The sequence below is a fragment of the Erpetoichthys calabaricus genome, chromosome 5, assembly GCF_900747795.2.
Source record: "Erpetoichthys calabaricus chromosome 5, fErpCal1.3, whole genome shotgun sequence".
NCBI lineage: Eukaryota > Metazoa > Chordata > Cladistia > Polypteriformes > Polypteridae > Erpetoichthys > Erpetoichthys calabaricus.
Window position 1 is genome coordinate 87,432,723 of NC_041398.2, and position 24,574 is coordinate 87,457,296.

At 37.6% G+C, this 24,574-nt stretch overlaps 1 protein-coding gene across 2 annotated transcripts in view; it reads left to right on the forward strand.

Moving 5' to 3' along the window:
• Positions 1-1,169: 1,169 nt before the first annotated feature.
• Positions 1,170-24,574, forward strand: part of dhx15 (DEAH (Asp-Glu-Ala-His) box helicase 15) — a 70,797-nt gene continuing 47,392 nt past the window's right edge. Inside the window, exons 1-2 of one of the 2 annotated variants that reach the window (XM_028801751.2) lie at positions 1,170-1,367; positions 17,280-17,628. In XM_028801751.2, coding sequence (XP_028657584.1) covers positions 1,297-1,367; positions 17,280-17,628 — 420 coding nt within the window. In that variant the 5' untranslated portion in view covers positions 1,170-1,296. The remainder of the gene's footprint in view (positions 1,368-17,279; positions 17,629-24,574) is intronic. The other variant, XM_051928631.1, reaches the window with a different exon arrangement.

The window sequence follows — 24,574 nt, forward strand, 5'->3', positions numbered from 1 at the left end:
GCATTCCTCCCAGAGTTCAAAGACATGCAGGTTAGGTGGACTGGAAATATCAAACTGGCCCTGGTGTGTGTGTGTGATAGTCTGGCGCCCAGGGCCATCTTAATGCATGGGCATACAGTAATCTATGTATGTTGTGACTTGCTGTCAATAAATAAATACTATACTAAACTATAAATATTTGTTATTGTGTTACAAGTGGACATTGGCATTCGCCTCTGATTTAGTATCACCGTCACCTCTGCAACCTCACATGTACGTATGTGTACGGATCTCATGCAATACATAACATAAAAGCATATATGTTAATATCACTTGAACTCAATTCTCTGCAAAAAATTTTTTGCAAATTTTCTGCTAAACACTTAATAATAAACAATTCATCGTAATTTCATACTGTTTCATCTCCGTCAGTTTGTTTTACCAATTGAGTATCATTTATATGAATATTTATGAGTTTTTCAAGAATCATGTTATACTGTTCAAACGTTTGTGTTGATTAATCTTTGGTGTACAGCATGTTTTTTAATGTTTAAACACCTATTTTGTTGGAAATACTAATATAATAAACATGTTTAATTTTATCAAGCATTTATATTTTTATTCCTGTGAGTGGTTGTGTAGGTAGCGGCCCCAGTGCACTGCTTTTCCCGTGGGCCTCTAATACTGTTAAAACAGCTCTGCCGGCGTCCTATCCAGAGTTTGTTCCTGCCTTGGTAGCTGGGATAGCTCGCGCGACTCTGTTCAGAACTTAGACTGGCAGCATGCACTGATTAGCGAGTCAGAAAATGTCTGACTTTCAACAACGTATTACTAGACTTTATAACCAATATTTTGTCACCCATAAGTAGGTAACAAACTATGCATCAACTAACAAATCTCAGTAACAACATCAAATTTCAGAACAGGCGCTAAATAGCATCTTCCTTCTATTGTACTTGTTCCGCATGTCTACCCACTTGAGAAAAAAAAACCGCGAGAACAAATACGTCATTTCCGCCGCGAGGACGCTAAAGGAGAGGTGTAGCAACACTACGCGAATAGATTTTTATTTTTTTTTATTATCAGTCGAATATTTTATAAGGAAAAACCGAAATGGTTTGAAAAGAATAAAAGTGAATTGAATGATTAAATAAAAATTAAACGGAGGCTAAGGGACGTATTTCCGGTCGCCATCTTGTTGTCCGCCCAAGCCATCGGAGGAGCAATCACTAAGGCAGTCTCTCCTCGCTGTTTATTATTATTAGTATCTCTATTTTTATTTTGTAATTTTATTCAGATTAAAGTAAATTTGCTATCATGTCCAAGAGACACCGATTGGATTTGGGAGATGATTATTCGTCAAGCAAAAAGAGGATTTCATCTGAAGGGTAAGCTTTATACATTTTTTTCGAATTTTTTTTTGTCTTCTTTGGACCAGAGAAGCCGGTGGAAAGGCGCAATTGGTGGTGGGGAGCTCCACCATAGTGTGGCACATGAGCGGTCATAGGAACTAACACTGGTACTCATAGAGGTGTTTTAATATCTCACTATTTCAAGCCGCGTATCCCTGGCTCCGGGAGCATACTTTCGAAATGGTCTCATAAAACATGTTATTTTTGTCAGTGGCGTAGCTGCAGAGGACAGTGTTTGTCGCACGTGGGGATATGTCGCGGCCTACTTTCCAGTTAAATGGGATGGATTATGTTATTTCGCAGCGGCGCCTTCCAGATTCGAATAAGTGTGTACAAATCGTAGTTTCTTGGCTGTTTGAGTTGTTTGAATGTCGCGCTTTTCGCATATTAGCGGGCTTGTTCAAGGAAGGCTAAATGCACCTGGTGAACAGTTATGCAAGAGTCGGCGTCTTAAATGTGCAGATTCTAGTGATTTCCATAAAAATACAAAAAACTAAATTATATATTCGTAATCTAGATGATACATTTTTCAATTATGTATGACACCTACTTGTCCTTATTTTAATATGATTTTAAATAATCGTTGATTTTTCTTTGTTATTGGGACATGAAAGTTTTTAATAAAGCCAGGAGAAATGTAGTCACTGTTAAAAATGCTGGTTTTTATTTTCTTGTTCTTTTGATTACCTGTATTAGAACATTCTGTTAGTGATTTTTTTAATTGGTTAGTTGTACAACCTACTGTCCGAAACGGACATATTTTCAATTATTGCTTTTGTACTTTAGTAAAATCTGCTTTACTATCATCGGAGACCGCTGACTTCAGCTAGGAACCGAAAATCACTACCGGTATGCTAATGTCATGTGAACGGACTGTACAAGAAAGATGACGGAAACTGTCCAGGAGAGCGAGAGAGAGATTTATAATTTTGTGCTGCATCTGTTTAGATTCAGTAACCCGGGAAATTGATCACAGAATACACCCAAGTTAAAAGAATGCACGTGTTTGATGTAGGGTTGTGCTCGTGTTATTGAACTGTGCGTTTGTCATATTTGATACTGTACTGCAGTAATTAAGGAAAGGCAAATCATGTAGTGTTTTTTCCAATTCCCCACTGCAAAAGTAAGGATTTTTTTTTTCAAAATTAAATATTAGTGTAATGTGTCTTTGCAATAATCGAATTGCTTGGAGAAGGGTTATAATTTAGAGTGTGGAAATAAAGGACTTTGAGGAACAGTAGTATTAATAAATAACTGCACCCACACTTGTGCTTTTACCTCATAAACTACTTTTTGGGACAGAACTCTTGTCTTTCAGCAAACAGTTTTATAAGAAGCAATTCACTGTCATTACCTAGATTGTAATTGTACAGGTCAGCAAACAATTAAATGCTTGACTAATTAATACAGTGTTCCAAATACCAAAAAAAACAAAACTATATATAAAATTTGTACTGCCCTTCAAATAAACATTCCCAGTTTTGTAGTGGTGTATAAAGATAGTTTTTCATACTGCACATGGACCTGTGGTATATTTCTTGCTAATCACAAATGTTATCCAGCCATACGTAAACATTTCAATCCAAAAAAAGTAAAAGCAAATATTTTAACTAAACTGTCAAAGTGCTGTGTATCAAATCAGAAACAAATAAGGTACTATGCAATCCCCATCTTTTTTTTTTTTTTTTCTCCCACCCAGTGAAAGGAAGCGATGATCTTCATTGTATGCATTCTTTGATTAGAATTGTTCTAAAACAGTGTAGTACAGAAGCAATAAACAAAACTTATTATTGAGCTATGAACTACTAAATATTAAAACAGTATAACTTTTCTGGTTTATAAAACAAAATGTAAATGTACAGAATAATTGGATCAGAACTAAAATTCAATACCAGCTTTTGGATCTTGCTACCGTTATTTAAGCAAATGGCTGATGCCCCTATTGCCCACAACCGCTTGCCTTAAGGCAGTAAGGTGAAACATGCATTATTCAGTGCAGAGTCTAAAACCTGTTGAAGGAGAGGAGGTGGTTTAGGAGGATTGTCCCACACCAAGTCTAGCCTGACTGTCTTCCTTGCTCACAGCTGTTCCTAATAAAATTCCATCCCATGTCCATCCACTCCCACATGCTTTCTCTCACATTCACCTCTGGTTCCATTGTGCTCTCCCACATTCCCCTTTAAAAGATACCTAAATCCGGCACATAGTGTGGTTGGATTAAGGGGGAAATCACACAGATGTGAGTAAGTCTGTTTTGATTTTTTTTCACATCTATTGATGTAGTTTTCAAAAAATAATTAATAGACGAATAGATAAAGGATGACTATAGACATGTTCTTTTTCTACAACAATGTTGCCTTTTTGAGACTTGAAACTGCAGTCTGGCTGATGTTTATAAAATCCCAAAACCATCTTGGATTTTGTTTTTGTTATTACTTTGTGTAAACAAGCATCAGACCTTCAGATTTTGTCAGATCCATGCGACATGATCATGTTTTGTGGCCACTGTTGCTTGCATGCAGGACAAGGTTTGCTTTAAAAAAAAAAAAAAGCAAGCACACATAGCAGACTGACTTAAGTGACAGCTTGGTTGACATGGCAGAGCCATGTACCTATTCAACACCACAGTAAAAGTACAGAAGGTGCACAAAACACTAGTACGCATTTCCAAGTAAGTAAAATAAATACCTGTGTTTTCGATAGGAGGTGAATAGTGAGCAACCAAATGTGTGATCAAGTGAGCAGGCTGTGTGACTTAAACTTCACATTTGCTCTGAAGAGCACAAAACTGCATTAAGAAAGATCATTAGCAGAAGTGACAGACTTCTTGGTGACACTTGCTATAGTGCTGGGAGGTATACCGGTTCATACCAAAAACCGTTTATTTTTGTTATGATATGGATTTTTCTTATACCGCAACACCGATTTAAATAGCCTAAGCAACGTTTGGAACGTGGCACAGCAGGAAACTGTTCAAGAGGGACCTTTTTCACTGCTACACAGCTAAACACGCATGCGACGGAGTACATGCATTAGTGGAGGTATTGAGTGGTGAAAATGGACAGAGAACATTCAGAAACTGAAGCTGTAGCAGACGATAAAGTTGAACATGATGACATAGAAGAACTTTTCCTGAAAAAACGAGCCGTGTCTGTTGTCTGGTGATGATTTGGTTTTAAAAGGTCGGATGTGGACCAAATAACTATTTACTGCAAATGCTGTTGAGCTAAAGTTGTCGCCGGAGGTGGCAACACGAGCAATTTGCTGTACCACCTTAGCCGCAAACATGCTTTGGAGTACCATGAATGTATGGAACTAAGATTGGCACCCTCCACGTCCTCAGGTAAAACTGAAAAAGCTAGAGGACACTCGAGTCAGATGTCACTTGTAGACATGTTTGCTGGAGGTACTGCCTGTGACAAGAAAAGCAAGCGGTGGATCGAGATAACTATATAGATTGTAATGGCGTTGGTTAACGTGTCAATGGACAGAGATTGTTAACATTAACAAAGTGTACTTGTCTTAGAAAAGGAATAGTAAATATTTTTTGTAAACCATGTTCAGTGCAATACAACATTTGACAAGCACCTCTGGATATTTTACTAAGCCTAAATGCCTCTTTGGATGGTTGAAAATATGTTGTCAAAATTTTTAGTTTAAGTTGTTTGCAAAATTTGTTCAATAAAAAGGGTCTATATTTTGACTGCAGCTGTCATGCAGTGTGATTCCTTCTCTTCATTAGTGCCACCCCCTTGAAAACTATCACTTTATGGGGCCATGCAAACCTGTATTAATACTTGTGTGCACGTTAAAATGTTTTTTTGTACAATGTACAATTCTCATGACAGTGGAATAGGTTATTCTTAGCCAGTCTACTGCAGTAATTGCAGTGGAAAATGTGGTTAACATCCACTCATGCATGGGGAAAAAATAGTTGAATACCGTGAAACCAGTATACCGTATTTACGCATGTACCACGTGCACATTTTCCCCCGAAAATTAGCATTAGAAAATCAGATGCACATCATACACAAGGAAATTTTTTCCTGTAATGTTTACTTCTTCTGCGTGGGCTCTCACTCACTCACTCGCGCGATGGAAGAAAGAAACTTTCGTCATGCAACAAAAACAGAAGGGCTTTTCGCGGAAAACGTGCCCTGAACGCTTTCTATACAATCACAACGCGCATTGTACACAGGGCAAAACGGTTTTCATGATTTTCTTTGTAAAAATTAGGGTGCGCGTCTTACACAAGGGCGCGTGGTACACGAGTGAAAACGGTAATTTTGAAAAATACCGTGATATAGAATTTGTCATACCGGCCAGCACTGACTTGCTATATTTGTAAAAGATCCAAAAAACAAATCAATTATAAGATTAACGAGGACTTTTAGGTTAGAATACATAGAGCGGTCTTCATTTCTGCTTTAGATGTTGTCAGTATGCTAAAAAAAATTGTTTAACCTTTAAAGAAACCCACAAGTCCTTACACTGTTTACTAAGTAAACCAAGATATTTAAATTATACAATTGTTTGATTAGAAAAATGTACAGTAATCCCTCCTCCATCGCAGGGGTTGCGTTCCAGAGCCACCCGCGAAATAAGAAAATCCGCGAAGTAGAAACCATATGTTTATATGGTTATTTTTATATTGTCATGCTTGGGTCACAGATTTGCGCAGAAACACAGGAGGTTGTAGAGAGACAGGAACGTTATTCAAACACTGCAAACAAACATTTGTCTCTTTTTCAAAAGTTTAAAACTGCTCCATGACAAGACAGAGATGACAGTTCCGTCTCACAATTAAAAGAATGCAAACATATCTTCCTCTTCAAAGGAGTGCGTGTCAGGAGCAGTGACTGTCACAGAGATAGAGAGAAAAGCAAACAAATCAATAGGGCTGTTTGGCATTTAAGTATGCGAAGCACCGCGGCACAAAGCTGTTGAAGGTGGCAGCTCACACCCCCTCCGTCAGGAGCAGACAAAGAGAGAGAGAGAGAGAGACAGAGTTTGTTTTTCAATCAAAAATCAATACGTGCCCTTCGAGCTTTTAAGTATGCGAAGCACCGTGCAGCATGTCGCTTCAGGAAGCAGCTGTACAGAAGGTAGCAACGTGAAGATAATCTTTCAGCATTTTTAGACGAGCGTCCGTATCGTCTAGGTGTGCGAACAGCCCCTCTGCTCAATCCCCCTACGTCAGGATCAGAGAAAGGCAGCGCAAGAGAGAGAAAAGTAAGTTGGGTAGCTTCTCAGCCATCTGCCAATAGCGTCCCTTGTATGAAATCAACTGGGCAAACCAACTGAGGAAGCATGTACCAGAAATTAAAAGACCCATTGTCCGCAGAAATCCGCGAACCAGCAAAAAATCCGCGATATATATTTAAATATGCTTACATATAAAATCTGCGATGGAGTGAAGCCGCGAAAGGCGAAGCGTGATATAGCGAGGGATTACTGTATATCCATTATATATGAATTTGTGTCAAGTTTTAGTTATACCTCTACCACTTTTAAAAACAATGTCTACAATGATTCATTAGAAAACTACAAAAACAAAACATGGAATAAAAGACTCACTTGCGCTTCCTTTTCTTCTTTTTTTGATTTAATGTGATTTTATAGTGAAGCTGTATTTTTCCCCCCCGATTGTTGATAAATTGTATTAAAAGAGCTTTATAACTTTTTTAAAGAATTTTCTCAGACGTTCATCAACACTGTGACTGCCTGCTTAGCACAGTGGGAATAAATTGACTCACTTGTGTCTGGTCATGACTATTTAAATTTTAGTCTTGCTCATCAAAAAAAATGTCTGGTCCTGCACACACTCCAGACCTGTAGTTCACAGAGCCAATACAGCATGTCAGAGTGGAAAAATGAAGAGCTAAGCATATAGTCTCTCAAAAGTACTTTTAATGAAAGTATTGAAATGCTGGTATCGTACCGTTTTAAAATTTGTTTTTCTGTTCTTTTTCAGTACTAGTAAACAGTGCAACTCTAGTGTAGAGCTAGCAAATATCTAAATAGTGTAAAGTTGAAGTATTTAAAAAGGGGATTATGCAGCTATTGTAGTTCTGATATGTGTATTTCAAGAAATCTCTTGAGGTGCCCTATAGCCCATTGTGTTGCCCAACATGTTTTGTAATGAAGGGAAGTTTGCTTTGTTGTGAACCAAGGAAAATAGAATATATTAAAGAGTACTTTACACATTTGAAAAGCATTTTATTCTAATAAGTATATTTTTTGACAGAGTTATGAATTAAAGCTCATTAAGAGTGAAAAAGGGGAATGTGCACGTTCAGCATCAGCACTAGAGAGGTTGATTTATAAGCGGATTGTTTCATTACACCTCCAACCACCTCTGCCATTCCATCATAGGCTGTATATAGTCTGGTGTTAGCTGTGCAGCAGAAATACATTTGCAGGTGAGTTTGTGGATGGAGTAATTAAAATGGGGTGGACAGTCTGTTGCTGCAATAAAGAGAGAGCTATATAAAACATTGTGACTTTTTGGAGCAAATCCTATTTGTTTCTTTTGGTGTTTGATTAAAACTGGACAACAATCAACAGCCAGATCACATGTATTTTTCAGTCACATACTTGCTGCATGCTTTATAACAGGCTTAATGTATGATGAACAAGTGTGGTTGTTGAGGTATTTATTTCATGATTCTATGAGCAGTTACATGATTGCTGTATAAATCCATGGAAATCTGCTGTGGTCTAAAATTCAGGATAATAATCATGGCTTTGCTAGTAAGTTTTATTAGGGTGCACATTTTAAGCCTGTTTTATACTTCCTTAACATTTGAAAATCCCATAAAGATAGCATATTTATAACCTCTTGTAGTTGTTTCATGGCCACTGCCAGTAGAGAGTGATGTAGTAGAGAGAGAAAACAATACGTAAATACCTTTTGAAGTGCTTATTTAAAAGTGTGCAGCAACAGGGAGACAGACAATCCATGTATATCATTGTCACAACTCAACAATACTGTGCTTTTTCTGTGATAAAATATAAAAATTGCAGCTTTAAAATACTGGTATATCCATCAATTAGTTATAGATGCACCATTTAAGTGAATTAGTATTGGAAATTATAAATACTAAAATACAATACAGCATTTCAGTTTAACTTGTGATCGATGTGGGGAATCCACTAGTGTAAAAACAAATGAGGGGCATCAGCATAAGGTTTATAAAAGAGTGATTTCATGGATTACATGACTTTTCTTACCATGTGCGCTTACTAAATTTATTTTAAAAATTTCTGTCCAGTATCTGAAAAATACTACTCAAAATCAATGGTAAAAGTAAAAATTCATACAGATTGCATCTGTACTGTTGAATTAGTAAATTCCAACATAATTGAGGAAATTTGTAGCTGTTTTTATGTAACAATGTTTACAATCTGGTTTGTAACATTTGGTAATATTAGATGTATATTCTGAATAGTAATATTTAACAGATGAGTCAAATTGATTTAAATTTCAAGTGGTGCTTTAATTTTGCAAATCTCTACCTCTTTTTTAACATTTGGTCCAAACTTTAAGACTTCCTCTGTGAAATCAAATTGGTCAGTTTTATATTAGTGTTAATTCAGCAAACATTTTTTCTTGGCAGTTATGCTTTGTTTGCCTGTAAACTTGTTTCTGATTATTTTCCTGAAAGCTTACCATGAGGCCAGCTTAGGCAAACATTCTTCCCCAGTTCCCCCCATAGTTCTTTGCGATACCAATGTAACGTCACGGGGCTAAAGTAGCCATGTGCAGACTTTCATGCATGCCTACTGTAAGATTGTTGCCAATGTGGCCATTATGTTCTTCTGTGAGATTGATTATAAGCTGAGCACATCTTGTAAAAACATTTGTAAAATTGACTAAATAGTGAAACACATTTACGCAAATGAACGGAAATGCAATTTTACACTAACCGTATTCTTTAATTTCAAATGGGTAATTAGTAGGAATACTGGGAATTTTTGGTATAAATATAGTTTCATTCGGTAGCACATCCTGTAAAAATGATCATTTCAGTCAGATTTGAATGTAATGTTTGATCTATTATCTTTTACCACTGCAGAGTTTTAGAGTGTTTAGATCAAATGCAAAATGCACTGAATCATGGTTTATTTTGACTTATTATTGCATACAGCATTGATGTTTACAAGCCGGACATTGTATGTAGAGTGGTGAATGTAATAAACTGAATATTTTGTGCATGGTGCAGAAAGGAACAAGTGAAAAGAAGTTATGTAAATATCTATGTACAGTGTTCACAACCTCTTTGTTCTGTCCATGGGGGACACTTTTACAGAACTCCATAAGGATTTACACTTAATGCCACGCCTGATTTGTGTTGTACCCAGAGTTTGAAGTGGGGTCAGTATAATGTACTGGCACTTCTCAGTTTCTGGTTTGCGAACCAGAGTGTAGCAGCACGTGACCTTCAAGGGCAACCCCATTTCTCCACAATATTGCATGTATTTCACCGCTGAGGGCTGTCTATCCTCCACCCCATTCTTCGAAATATATTTAAGCGTAACAACTCCACCCTACCTTCTTCAAATATGTCTTATACTGCATTACAATAAGTAAAAAGAAGCTGACAGATTGAGTATACCATGTAGCAAAGTTTCTAAGCACATCTTCTTTGAGCTTTGCCAAATTTGTCCCGCCACTTACCTTTTAGTAACCGCCTTCATTTGCATAAAGTGTTAGCCCTGTTTCTCTGTGCCATTACAGCCTTAAATTCTACTGAATTCTAGTTATGGGTGAGTGCCATCGGAACACAATAGGTTAATGTTGTAGAAGTTGTCAAAGCCAGCTGCAGTAATGAAACTATTAATGTTATTATTATCTTGTCTAATACTTACGAATTCAATGCACACCACCTTTTTAAATTAATTGTTGACCCACAAGCAGCTCTAGCAAACCACCCTGTTTGTGAAGTGAGTGTGATTGATGGGCCATTTTGGTGAAACAAGCTCACTTAGAAATGAAGAAAGATATCTTGCTGTTTGGTTTGATGACCCACTTTGATCCAGTTGCAAACCAAAGACAGCATCCTGGTTTGGAACTCTGTAATAGTCTACCCAGTTCTCTGTTTTAACAGTTGGTCCTGCTCTGTTTGCCACTTTTTAATGAAAAGTAATTTCTGGAATCCAACCCAACCTAAAATTTGTCATTTAACAGTTAGAAGGAATGTTCAGTTTTCCAATTCCCAGCCTGTGGAGACCATGTGTACTTTTATTTATTAAAAAGAAATAGGATTATTTGAACTATTATTAATTTATATATGTGTAAAGCACATCCCACATTTTTGCAAGGTACTGTAGTTCTGTAGCTTTGTGATGTGAATTGTTTCTCGTTTGTAATTGTTATCCATGCCTTGGCTAATAACACAGAAAATATTACAATAGAATTCCCATCATAATTTTATTTATGCAATTTCCAACTAAGAATATATCTTCACTTAGAATATAGTATGTTGCAAACTGTCTGTTCACATTAATGAAAGGAGTTTTAGGAATAGTAAAACATCAGAGTACGGTGGAACCTCGGTTTGCGAGCATAATTCGTTCCGGAAACGTGCTCGTAGTCCAAAGCACTCGTATATCAAAGTGAATTTCCCCATAAGAAATAATGGAAACTCCGATGATTTGTTCCACAACCCAAAACTATTCATATAAAAATGATTAATACAAAATATAAAGTAAAAATGCATACAGTGGGGCAAAAAAGTATTTAATCAGCCACCAATTGTGCAAGTTCTCCCACTTAAAAAGATGAGAGAGGCTTGTAATTTTCATCATAGGTATACCTCAACTATGAGAGACAAAATGAGAAAAAAAATCCAGAAAACCACATTGTCTGATGTTAAAGAATTTATTTGCAAATTATGGTGGAAAAAAAGTATTTGGTCAATAACAAAAGTTCATCTCAATACTTTGTTATATACCCTTTGTTGTCAATGACAGAGGTCAAATGTTTTCTGTAAGTCTTCACAAGGTTTTCACACACTGTTGCTGGTATTTTGGCCCATTCCTCCATGCAGATCTCCTCTAGAGCAGTGATGTTTTGGGGCTGTCGCTGGGCAACATGGACTTTCAACTCCCTCCAAAGATTTTCTATGGGGTTGAGATCCAGGACCTTGAAATGCTTCTTACGAAGCCACTCCTTCGTTACCCGGGCGGTGTGTTTGGGATCATTGTCATGCTGAAAGACCCAGCCACGTTTCCTCTTTAATGCCCTTGCTGATGGAAGGAGGTTTTCACTCAAAATCTGACAATACATGGCCCTATTCATTCTTTCCTTTACACGGATCAGTCGTCCTTGTCCTTTTGCAGAAAAACCGCCCCAAAGCATGATGTTTCCACATCCATGCTTTACAGTAGATATGATGTTCTTTGGATGCAACTCAGCATTCTTTCTCCTCCAAACACGACGAGTAGAGTTTTTTTTCATCTGACCATATGACATTCTCCCAATCCTCTTCTGGATCATCCAAATGCTCTGTAGCAAACTTCAGATGGGCCTGCACATGTACTGGCTTAACACTAGAATTACCAGAGTCTACGAAAAAACTTGTAGATCTGGCCCACCTTAAAACCGTTCTCACCTCTCTTTTGTCTTCTAAATGTGCCGATTAAGACGAGCCAGCAAGTAGCCGGCTATTCCATCCCCCACCGTCGCAGAACGTTCACTAAGTTTTCCCAGCTCATGCCTTGTTTGATTATCTGGGAGTGACTGAACTGCTAGAGTTTTAGAGTGGAAATAATAGATCGTTATTTGGAACACACACAGTAATCTGTGTAAACGCATTTTTAAAACAGAAACATTTTTCATATTTTAGTAGTAAATGACAAAATGTAGGCATAAACTATATAATATATGAAGCCTGAAGTCTAAAGATCAAGTAAACACTTTCACAAAAGGTTAAAGAAAAAACAACAGTTTCCGTAGAGTAGTAGTAAGATTTGCTGACTTGTAATCAAGAGTCCTCGGTTCGATCCTGACTTCCTCCTATATTTGCTGTTTTCAGTAATGAGCTGCTCTTATTGTTAATATTATACAGTACACACATACACTTGGGTTTGCGTCTGTAACACACGGTGTACATTTGTAGGACTTGTAAAAGTTTTTTTTTTTTCACTTTTATTCTCTCTAAATCACGATACATACTAAGTCGCGGATAGTTGACACAGACTGCTCAGCCAATCAGTGTGCAGCAGGCCTGTTGCGCCTTAGAGACCCGTTCGATTCCCCGCTGGAAAGAAAGTGTTATTTTTTTTTTCTTTTTAACCATATAAAGTGGTATGCATTGTCAGTCAGTCGGATTGTTGTATTTTCATGCGGGATGCTCCTTTTAAAATATTATTTTTAACAATTGAGACTGCAATTAACATGAACAAGTGTCTTTATAACTGTTATTATATAATATATATAAAAACAGCTAAGGAGATAGATAAATAGCTATAGCACGTCTTTATTTGATCCAAATAAATAACATGCGAGCTGATTTATTTACTTATCTTCCTACAGCATAAAGTCACAAGTGAACTGTTGCGCTTCCTCTGTTTGATTGTCAAGGGCATGCTCACAAATTACATGTGTAATGCCACGAAAAATACCTGCTGACACTTTAGTATGTGAGCAATGGTACGAGAATGCAGTTAGACTTTTTTGGTGTAGTGTTTAAATCGGGACGGTGTAGCGTTGGCGAGCTCTGTAAGCCGTGCTGTTTCTTTGAAGGACAGGTGATTGGCAGAATGACGCCGTACTTTTGCCTTTACGCCTGGTGCAGCTGTGTTGTTCTTTTATGTGAGTCGACATTTCTTGCGGGGAGGGCTTCTGTTTTCTCCGATCTGAGTTCACCTCTGTTATAGCGCGTCTTTATTTGAAAACAGCAGTGTCAGATCGGGGCGAGCGTGAACGCTAACTTTGACAAGCACTATAAATTTACAGCGGTTGTTACAGACATAAATCAAATGTATGTTTTTATTGTACGTATAATATTAACAATAACAGCAGCTCTCTACTCAACAGTAAACTTGAGAAGCTGCTAGCATCGAACCCAGAAGCTCTTGAAATGCAAGTGTTCCAAATAACGATATAGTATTTATAAAAGGTGTCATTTTGCATGACTTCTCACTCTATACAGCTCTAAGCAGCTGACAAGTAGGTAAGCAGACTTGAGCTGAGAAAACTGTGTGCCAGTGGGGGGATGTGATAGCAGGCTGTTTGCTGCTTATCAACACATTTAAAGGACAAAAGATGCTGACGGAGAAGTACGAAGCGTTTTAAGGTGGGACAGATCTACGAGTTTTTTCGTAGGCTCTGGTAATTCTAGTGTTAAGCAGGGGACACGTCTGGCACTGCAGGATTTGAGTCCCTGGCAGCGTAGTGTGTTACTGATGGTAGCCTTTGTTACTTTGGTCCCAGCTCTCTGCAGGTCATTCACTAGGTTCCCCCGTGTGGTTCTGGGATTTTTGCTCACCGTTCTTGTGATCATTTTGACCCCACGGGGTGAGATCTTGCGTGGAGCCCCAGATCGAGGGAGATTATCAGTGGTCTTGTATGTCTTCCATTTTCTAATAATTGCTCTCACACCAAGCTGCTTACCTATTGCAGATTCAGCCTTCCCAGCTTGGTGCAGGTCTACAATTTTGTTTCTGGTGTCCTTTGACAGCTGTTTGGTCTTGGCCATAGTGCAGTTTGGAGTGTGACTGTTTGAGGTTGTGGACAGGTGTCTTTTATATTGATAACGAGTTCAAACAGGTGCCATTAATACAGGTAACAAGTGGAGGACAGAGGAGCCTCTCACAGAAGAAGTTACAGGTCTGTGAGAGCCAGAAATCTTGCTTGTTTGTAGGTGACCAAATACTTATTTCCCACCATAATTTGCAAATAAATTCTTTAAAAATCATACAATGTGATTTTCTGGATTTTTTTTCTCATTTTGTCTCTCATAGTTGAAGTATACCTATGATGAAAATTACAGGCCTCTCTCATCTTTTTAAGTGGGAGAACTTGCACAATTGGTGGCTGACTAAATACTTTTTTGCCCCACTGTATCTACGTTGATCTGTCTAGTGGCACTTTGTTTTAACATGACTCTATTAAAGTGCAGCCAGAAAGTCATTTGTCAATGTAAGCTTGATTGTGCCTACCTGTTCAAAATTTTCTGGAGGTAGTGATATGATGGAATGTGGAATTAACTAATGAATGGCTTTGCCCTCTTTTGAGTGTTGTCATTATGCACACCCTCTGCGTGGTATCCATAAACCACTGGTCAGGACTGCTTTTCTTTTTGTTGCTATTGATGATGTAGATTGCTGCAGACCAGACTGGTAAGTGGAGTACAGTAATCCCTCGCAATATTGCGCTTCGACTTTCGTGGCTTCACTCTATCGCGGATTTTATATGTAAGCATATCTAAATATATAACGCGGATTTTTCACTGCTTCACGGGTTTCTGCGGACAATGGGTCTGTTTACTTCTGGTACATGCTTCCTTAGTTGGTTTGCCCAGTTGATTTCATACAAGGGACGCTATTGGCGGATGGCTGAGAAGCTACCCAATCAGAGCACACAGTTAAATTCCTGTGTGCTGATTGGCTCAGCGACGGACGCCAAATTTGATTCCGCTGTGTTAACCAGGAAGTCTCGTCTCGCTCATTCAGCATCAATGTGCACCTGCTACTGCTTCAGGGGCCGTGCCCAAGCGCCAACGGAAGATACTAACAATTACCGAAAAGGTAAATGTTTTGGATATGTTGAAGGAAGGGAACAGCTACACCGCTGCAGGACGCCATTACGGCATCAATGAGTCCACGATTCTTTAAATTTCAAAAGTAGGAAAAGAATATAAGATCTACGGCTGCAGTGTCCTTTAACCAGGGCGTGAAACGAGTTGTAAGTGGATGTAATAAGGTGGTAGTCCGGATGGAATCTGCTTTAGGGATTTGGATTGAAGACTGCCGGAAGAAGAACGTCGGCAGTGCTACACAATCGCCTGAAGAGGCTCCTTTAGAAGAGCTTACTTCACACTTTGTTGTGAAGTAAAATTAAACTCATCGTTATCGGACAAGTCGTTGTGTCATTGTTGGTGAGTAACCATAATTAATTTTCTACGTACAGTACTTATTACATGTACATAGTTTAGTGTCACTGTACACACATTTTACTGTATACAATTTTTCTTGCATTGTACATATTTATTGCTGGTGACCTGTCTGTCGTAATGGCTGTAACATATGTGATATCGGAGACGCTCGATATCTTTAATATAATATTTAGGTTTTACTGTATATAAACAGTGTGTTTACATGCATAATTTCAACGAATCTTACCTAATATCTAAGAGAATACAAAGAGTTTATGCTGTATAATTTTCCGGGAAATGTTTATAATAGTGTGGGAGAGTTTATAAGGGCTTAAAATATATAAAAATAACCATATGAACATATGGTTTTTACTTCTGATTTTCACCTTTTGCGGGGGGTTCTGGAACGCAACCCCCGTGATCGAGATGGGATTACTGTATTTGTTTTTTGGTGCTTAGATTGAATAAAATGCATTGACATGTTCAACACAAACATTTCAATTATCACTAAGCGCATCATTCTTGTTAGCTTTTTTTTCTTTCTCCATAAGGATTAGTTATACCCTTTCTATTTTTTTAAGCCCATCATTAATTCCTTCTTTTATTATAACTGCTTAATGCAGTGTTTTTTTTCTTTTCTTTTTTCATCTACCTTTAGCTTCAAAGTTTAAGGCAGTAGTCACACTGCATGCCATTGAACTGGAAAGTCAGAATTTCCGAGTTCTTAGCAGGAAGTTTCTACTCAGAATGCCCTGCACAAGTCACTTTTCCTACTCTGAAAGTCAGTAGTGCCACACCATCCCCTACCTCAAAATTCAGGATGGCTTCACCATGCATCAACAAAAGTGAAAGCAGTAATATTAATAGTTTTTTTATTTTTTTTGCTCTTATGTCTATTTTTGTCTCATTAAATCGGTCATGCACAGTACTCTCCCACTTCTGTCTGTGGGCATACTTGCTTTAGTGTATGGATGTACAAAGTAATGTGTTGTTCACAGTTCTCTTTATTCTAAATGTGAAACACAGGTTTTTTTTGGAGGCATCTGTATTGGTTTTTCAAATGTTTCACTGGAATGAGGTCAACTCTGGTGTGAGGTCATTACTAGCTGTGACTTATAAGTTAAATGGAAGGCTGCAACAGCTCTGGGCAGAACACCATTGTGTGTGTGTGTGGTTTTTTGTTTTTTTTTTAAATGTGATATTTAAACTATTTTATTACAGTATTTGTGCCTATTTCAGCTTTTGTGTATTTTTATTTTAAATATGTCTTATGAATAGTGTCTTGCTGTTGAACAAGACTTTTAGTTGATATAACTACACAGGAATAAACAGGATATTAACCATGGGTTTGCTCTTGTTAATTTAAAAGGAAAGTGTTGAGCTTGACTTGATAATATTGTTATGGATATTTTATACTATTCAGTTGGTTTAGTTGGGAGCAGTTTTATGTTACCTTGATATTGTGGCTAAAGAGAGGTCTGTTAATTCTGACTGAAACTGTATTCTTTATAGGAAAAAAAACATTCACAGAAAGGTTGTGTGGTCATAATGAAACTGGAAAAATAGGCATTGACTTTCTTTTTATTCAGTCAATGGGTGTTTTAATATTCATACTTTTTCACTTTAATGTACCAGTGACATTGCCAATCGAAATTCTTGTTCATACCTGCAATGGAAGGACTTGTATTCATTCGTTCTCCACCCCCCAGCAGAAATGAAAGTTACTAGTTATTTTTATCCGTTTTGTAGGGGATTGGTTTATAATTAAATTTTATTTATTTTGCAGAAAAGATAGAGATCGTGACAGAGAAAGAGATGATCGTCCAAAGGACAGAGAAAGAGACAGAGATCGTGACAGAGATCGTGATCGAGACAGAGAAAAGGACTTAAAACCGTCTGGTATTTCATTGAATCCTGTCATGGCAGGACCTGGAATACAACCCTTAAGACAAGCGGCAGTTAATCAACAAATCAATCCATTTACTAATTTGCCTCATACTCCCAGGTACTACGAGATCCTCAAAAAGCGGCTTCAGTTACCCGTATGGGAGTACAAAGAAAGGTTTAATGAAATTCTTACAAAACATCAGAGCTTTGTTCTGGTTGGTGAAACTGGCTCTGGCAAAACAACACAGGTGGGTGCAAGTGGGATCTTGTCTATTTATATTGCTTCTACCCTACTGGATTTGAATTTCAGTGTTTCTCATATACAAATGTAGCCATACAAAATGCAGAGCAATCCCTTATACTACATTATTTCTTATGTTAGTCGTTTACATGCTTGAATAGCGAAAATGAATGAAAGATGATGCTTATGATGCATCAGCCTTTATTGAGATTGCTTCATGTAATATCTCATTACTGTGAAAGTTTAAATCTGCTTAATACAGACCTTTACAACTACTTGGTCACTTAGTGTAATTATTTTGGAGAATTTTTCATATTCCCATTCTGATTATTTTAAGTTTATATACAAACATACTTTATAAAAACATAATATTCATAATTTTCTCTGAATGTGTGCTTATTACAATAAAAAGCATCATTTTTAGAAACTGCTCAGTTGGAAATGTATCAAAGAATTGATAATCTCATAACTATAATGATCTAAATGATAACTGTAATGATCTAAACTATCATATCTAAATGATTTCTTTATACAACACTACTTGAAGCAGTTTTATATATCTATAATCTATGACCTTTGTTCACAATTGCATGGATTTGTCTGGTTACTTCTTCAGATTAAGGCATACAGACAAACTGATATAATGGTGGGGGATGAGGTGGCTTATACTTTGGAAGCTGGGGTTCTGTTGTAGCACAGTGCACTAATGTTTAACAATTTGGTTTTAATTAGAGTATGGAAGTAAGCATTAAAAATGTAAAAAACAACTGAGTTTTTTCTCCTTCGCTTTCTCTGTTTGTGCATTTCTACAACTAGCAGTGTCTTGAGTTACACTAATCTTCAGCCCTGTTTGTGCTACTAACATGGATTTTTGGGGCCCTCATCACAGTTAGATAATACTTGAACACACACAAGAAATTCATGAGACCAGACTAATTGAGTCACTTCAGCCTTCTTCACAAGTTATCAGAAAGCAGCTGCTAGCTCTGGTTTTTTACCCCTCACATACAGTGCTCTTATTAAGGTACAGATTTAATGGTGCAGCTGTTTCTCCATCTCCACATTGGTTTCTTGTGTATCATAGTGCCATTCTTGCCTTATTCAGCTGTCTACTCCCTTACTCTGTGAGAACACTTGTCAAGTATTAAATATAATGCTTCCCATAGTTTACGGTCTCACCATCTAATTTGAACCATGCATTTGAGAATCACTGTTGCAGAAGAACCATTCTGTGTGGTCTAGAGTATTTTATAATTGAGCTCTACACTTCAACTGTTGTCACAAAAGCTAGATATTGCATTCAGCCGTAATTGTTATTACATGGGGTTCAGGCTTTTATTAAATAAGGCAGTGAATTTGCAGGTGTATTGCAGGTTTTCATTTAAGCTGACTTTACTGTAAGCTGATAAGACTGTTTATTGCTTTTTATACTCTGTAAAAATGTTCTAGCTCTCAGGTTAATGAAGATAATTGTACCTAACTTGTTTGAAAACACCATGGAGGGTACATTATAAATTCAAACTCCCATTGTCTGCTACACCATAGATATAATAAACTTGACAATGTATATCTCAAATAACCATAGCTAAATGAGTTGACATTCAGTAACAGCAGCAAATTAAATCAGATAATTAACCCAGAGTTGTTTCATGCTAATTGTGCAATCCAGTTGAGATAAGAATAGTGAAGCACAGTTTTTTTTAAATTGCTTATCAGATTTTTACACAAGATAAAAAATAATCTTCAAACATTTAATTTGATCAACAAATATTTAGTTTTTTTTCCCTCCAGTATTTAAATATTAAGTTTTGAGAATCTGTGATGTATCATGCTTATAAAGTTTACCCTGAATTTGCAAGGCAGGGCAATTTTACCTTTGGAGCCATTGAAATTTACAGAAGTGTTCCACCTTGCAAAAAGGGAATTAAACTGTACATTTGGCTTGCTGCTTCAATGCCACTATCTCTGAATGCAAAATAATTAAAACAAATTGGGAGCACAGTGTGAATTTGTCGTCCCCTAACAAAACATGTCAATTTTTTATATAATAAATTGACAATGTAGTATAGAACATACTTGTACATTTTATTCACCGCCTTTCCTTTTTTGGTGGATATGTGTAATTTTAAATATAGTGCCTGAAAGTGGCAAATTGTTGCATGTTGATTAGCAAATGCAAGTAAAAATGTCACACTTCTCTTTTCTCTGTCATTATGGGGTGTTGTGTGTAGAATTCGGAGGAAAAAATGAATTTAATCAATTTTGGAATAAGGCTGTAACATAACAAAATGTGGAAAAAGTGATGCGCTGTGAATACTTTCCGGATGCACTGTATATATGCTGTTGGAATGTATTAAGGCCATGTCACATTATGCGACTTTTCCAGCAATTTTCAGGCGTAGCCATTGTTTACACAATCTTACTGAATCAGAGGCAGTTGAAGGAATGCTGCTGTGAAACCTAATGTAACATACCCAACAACCACTCCAGTTAGTCTGCAGTTTGCTCTGATAAAATCAAAAATGATTGATCTGTCTTTAGTCATAGGGATGGGCTTTCTGTGCCTGAGAGCAAATAACCAATGAATGCTCATCCAGAAGTACAATGCATTTAATTTAATAATGAGGAATAACTAATGTTTTGGACCTCACAGTCAGAACAGAAACTTTTCTGCGCTTGGGATAGTAGTGGAACTCCACATTGCAGTTAGCTTTTCGTAAAACACCGGCTCTGTTAAGCAGCAGGCAGTTTGCTATCAGAAAAAGGGGCAAGCACGAATGTTGGCACTTAGTCAGTAAAAGTGACATAGGCTATAATTTTCAGTTGTGTAAGCTGACATGGTTCGACAAAGAGATCAGCAACTGTGTTTGCCAAATCTGACATACACCTTGACTATAAGTTGCCTAATATGACATGAACTTTAAGGAGCTGATGTAGAGGAGAAATAGATTGTGTACTCACACAGTTCGTGTTGGTGGGATGTGGTTGTGAATTCTAGGTGGATTCCTTTCAGTTTAGGGATGCCACAAGCCATTATTTTGTAAATGGCCAATTTGTTAAGTATTTTATTGATTCATCTGTTCATCTAGTAACTACTTTTGTACTAAATGGAGTAATATGAATGTGTGCTGTATTTATGGTGTAACTTTATACAGTTGTGTTTGAAAGTTTGTGAACCCTTTAGAATTTTCTATATTTCTGCATAAATATGACCTAAAACATCATCAGATTTTCACTCAAGTCCTAAAAGTAGATAAAGAGAAACCGGTTAAACAAATGAGACAAAAATATTATACTTGGTCATTTATTTATTAAGAAAAATGATCGAATATTACATATTTGTGAGTGGCAAAAGTATGTGAACCTTTGCTTTCAATATCTGGTGTGACCCCCCTTTGCAGCAATGACTGCAACTAAATGTTTCTGTAACTGTTGATCAGTCCTGCACACTGGGTTGGAGGAATTTTAGCCCATTCCTCCATACAGAACAGCTTCAACTCTGGGATGTTGGTGGGTTTCCTCACATTAACTGCTCAGGTCCTTCCACAACATTTCGATTGGATTAAGGTCAGGACTTTGACTTGGCCATTCCAAAACATTAACTTTCTTTTTCTTTAACCATTCTTTGGTAGAACGACTTGTGTGCTTAGGGTTGCTGTCTTGCTACATGACCCGCCTTCTCTTGAGATTCAGTTCATGGACAGATGTCCTGACATTTTCCTTTAGAACTCTCTGATATAATTCAGAATTCATTGTTCCATCAATGAAGGCAAGCCGTCCTAGCCCAGATGCAGCAAAACAGGCCCAAACCATGATACTACCACCACCATGTTTCACAGATGGTTATAAGGTTCTTATGCTGGAATGCAGTGTTTTTCCTTTCTCCAAACATAACGCTTTTCATTTAAACCAAAAAGTTCTATTTTGGTCTCGTTCATCCACAAAACATTCTTCCAATAGCCTTCTGGTTTGTCCACATGATCTTTAGCAAACTGCAGACGAGCAGCAGTGTTTCATTTGGAGAGCAGTGGCTTTCTCCTTGCAACCCTGCCATGCACATCATTGTTGTTCAGTGTTCTCCTGATGGTGGACTCATGAACATTGGCCAATGTGAGAGAGGCCTTCAGTTGCTTAGAAGTTACCCTGGGGTCCTTTGTGACCTCGCCGACTATTACACGCATTGCTTTTGGAGTGATATTTGTTGGTCGACCACTCCTTGGGTGGGTAACAATGGTCTTGAATTTCCTCCATTTGTACACAATCTGTCTGACTGTGGATTGGTGGAGTCCAAACTCTTTACAGATGGTTTTGTAACCTTTTCCTGCCTGATGAGCTTCAACAACTCTTTTTCTGAGGTCCTCAGAAATCTTCTTTGTTCGTGCCATGATACACTTCCACAAACGTGTTGTGAAGAGCAGACTTTGATAGATCCCTGCTCTTTAAATAACACTGGGTGCCCACTCACACCTGATTGTCATCCCATTGATTGAAAACACCTGACTATAATTTCACCTTCAAACTAACTGCCAATCCTAGAGGTTCACATACTTTTCCACTCACAAATATGTAATATTCGATCATTTTCCTCAATAAATAAATGACCAAGTATAATATTTTTATCTCATTTGTTTAACTGGTTTCTCTTTATCTACTTTTAGGACTTGAGTGAAAATCTGATGATGTTTTAGGTCATATTTATGCAGAAATATAGAAAATTCTAAAGGGTTCACAAACTTTCAAGCACAACTATATATAGAATATGAAGACATTAGGATATAAAAAAATGACTAAATTAAGTCCAACAAGAAGGCCAGCAAGATGACACATTTAAATGAAAAAGACCTAAAAGAGAACACTCTTTTAAATAATAATAATGAACTTATGGACATAACTTGATGTTAGCTGTCCAACTTTAAACAAGACCAAATAATTTTTGTGCTCTTTTATACCTCAGTGTTGCAGTGGATCCACTCTTAAAAATTACTTAAATGATTATTAAAATCAGAATTTGAGTTGTTTTTAAATGGACATCATGAGTATAGCTGCTAAGCATATTTGGCATAAACTGGCTTAATGTTTTTAAAGTATAAATAATTTTAGGAGAAGGACCACTTGTATCTTTTAACACTAGAATTACCAGAGCCTACGAAAAAACTCGTAAATCCGTCCCACCTTAAATCGCGTCTTAAATCCGTTTGCACCTCTCCGCCAGAGTCCTTTGTCATCTAAATGTGCTGATAAACAAAAACTACTAGCAGCCAGCTATTCCATCCCCCCACCGACTTAGAATGAACTTCTCTCCTAGCTCAAGCCTTGCCTTGATTTGATTACCTGGGATTGAAGTGGAGTTTTACAGTGGAAATAATTCTAGCGTTATTTGGAATACACGCATTTCATGTGTGTTCCATTTCTATAGTAGGCTGTGCAAAGACATTTTTAAAACAGAAACGTTTTTCATATTCTAATAGTAAATGACAAAATGTAGGCATAAACTATATAACGTATGAAGCCTGAAGTCCATATATCAAAGAAACACTTTCACAAAAGGTACAAATAAGAGAACACGTGCGCTTTTCTTCAAAAAAAATATAACTGCACAAAAAAAAAAGCCACGTTAGCATGCCACATTGACACTCTTACTACAACTGCCACGGTGGCGTAATGGTATCAGCTCCTGACTGGGGATCAGAGGGTGGCGAGTTCGATCCCGCACGGCTCCACTTCGAGAAATAAACTGCTCTCATTCTTACAATTTTAGAATAACAACATAAATTTGATTTCAGTCTGTAACAGCCGGTGTAACTTATGATACTGGTAAAGGTTAGCTTTTTTTTTTTTTTTTTAATTCACTTTTCATTCTCGCGCTATAGGTCTGCAGTGTATCACGCTGCATACTACCGCCCCCCCCCCCCTCCCTCCCCAAAAGGGTTCTGACACACAAACGCTGGCGAAGTTGCCTTCTTCGTATCTCACCGTCACTTGAAATCAGCAGTTCTTAGCTGCTTATCAATCCATACAACCCCATCTGACACAGCTGTTTTCACATAAATAAAAGTGTACTTTTATTCAAGACTATAACCGAAGAATAAAGAAAGCAAGTTACAGTTGGTGGTTGATACGACAGCGTGCGTGGTGCAATGCTAAGAACTGCTGATTTCCAATCCGTGCTATATAAAATCATCACATTCAAATATTAACAGTTCCCACACACCCAAGGTCCGCCATTCCTACATTTACGACATGTGTACTTGTTGCAGTGTACACACCTCTCTGTGCTATGGTTCCTATTACAGTGAATGAGCACCTGACACTGTACTTTCTTCCCTGGGGGAAGCTGAGGTCTTAGAACGGAAGATTGTTGACGCTGTATCTTCTTTTCTTTTTCCATCGCCTTTTCCTGTAAGAAGCGACGACGAAGTTCCTCTGCAAGGTGAGCCATGAACACTCTTCTTTTCTCAGTGGACCCCGTGCATGCCTTATACAGTACGTGTGCGTTCATCGCTGCTAGGTCAAGGATGTTGTAGAACACAGCAACCGGCCACCTGCGTGTTCCTGTTCGCACTGAACAAGCACGCGCCTTCTGGTCCATAATGTCAACGCCACACTGGGGAAAAAAGAAAGACAAATATATGTGACATTTTGAAGAAATCATTTTATCACCAGAATACTTCGTCACACTAATATTTTTTTCATTAGCATACCTTCATGTGGTTGTAGTCTGTGACCGTGTTTGGTTTTTTTTTTTTTTTATCTTGCCCAATCTCCACATCATGGTGCATTGTGCTGAGAATGCAGACAGACTTCTTCTTTTTTTTGGGCACATACACTGTCAGCATGGCACTGGGAGATCTAAACACCAGCGTGGAGAATTGTTCGTGTACTGAACTGCCTTTAGCTGCAGGTGGAAGTTCACGTCGCACTTTATTCATGGTGCCAAGCAGAGTTGTGTTGCG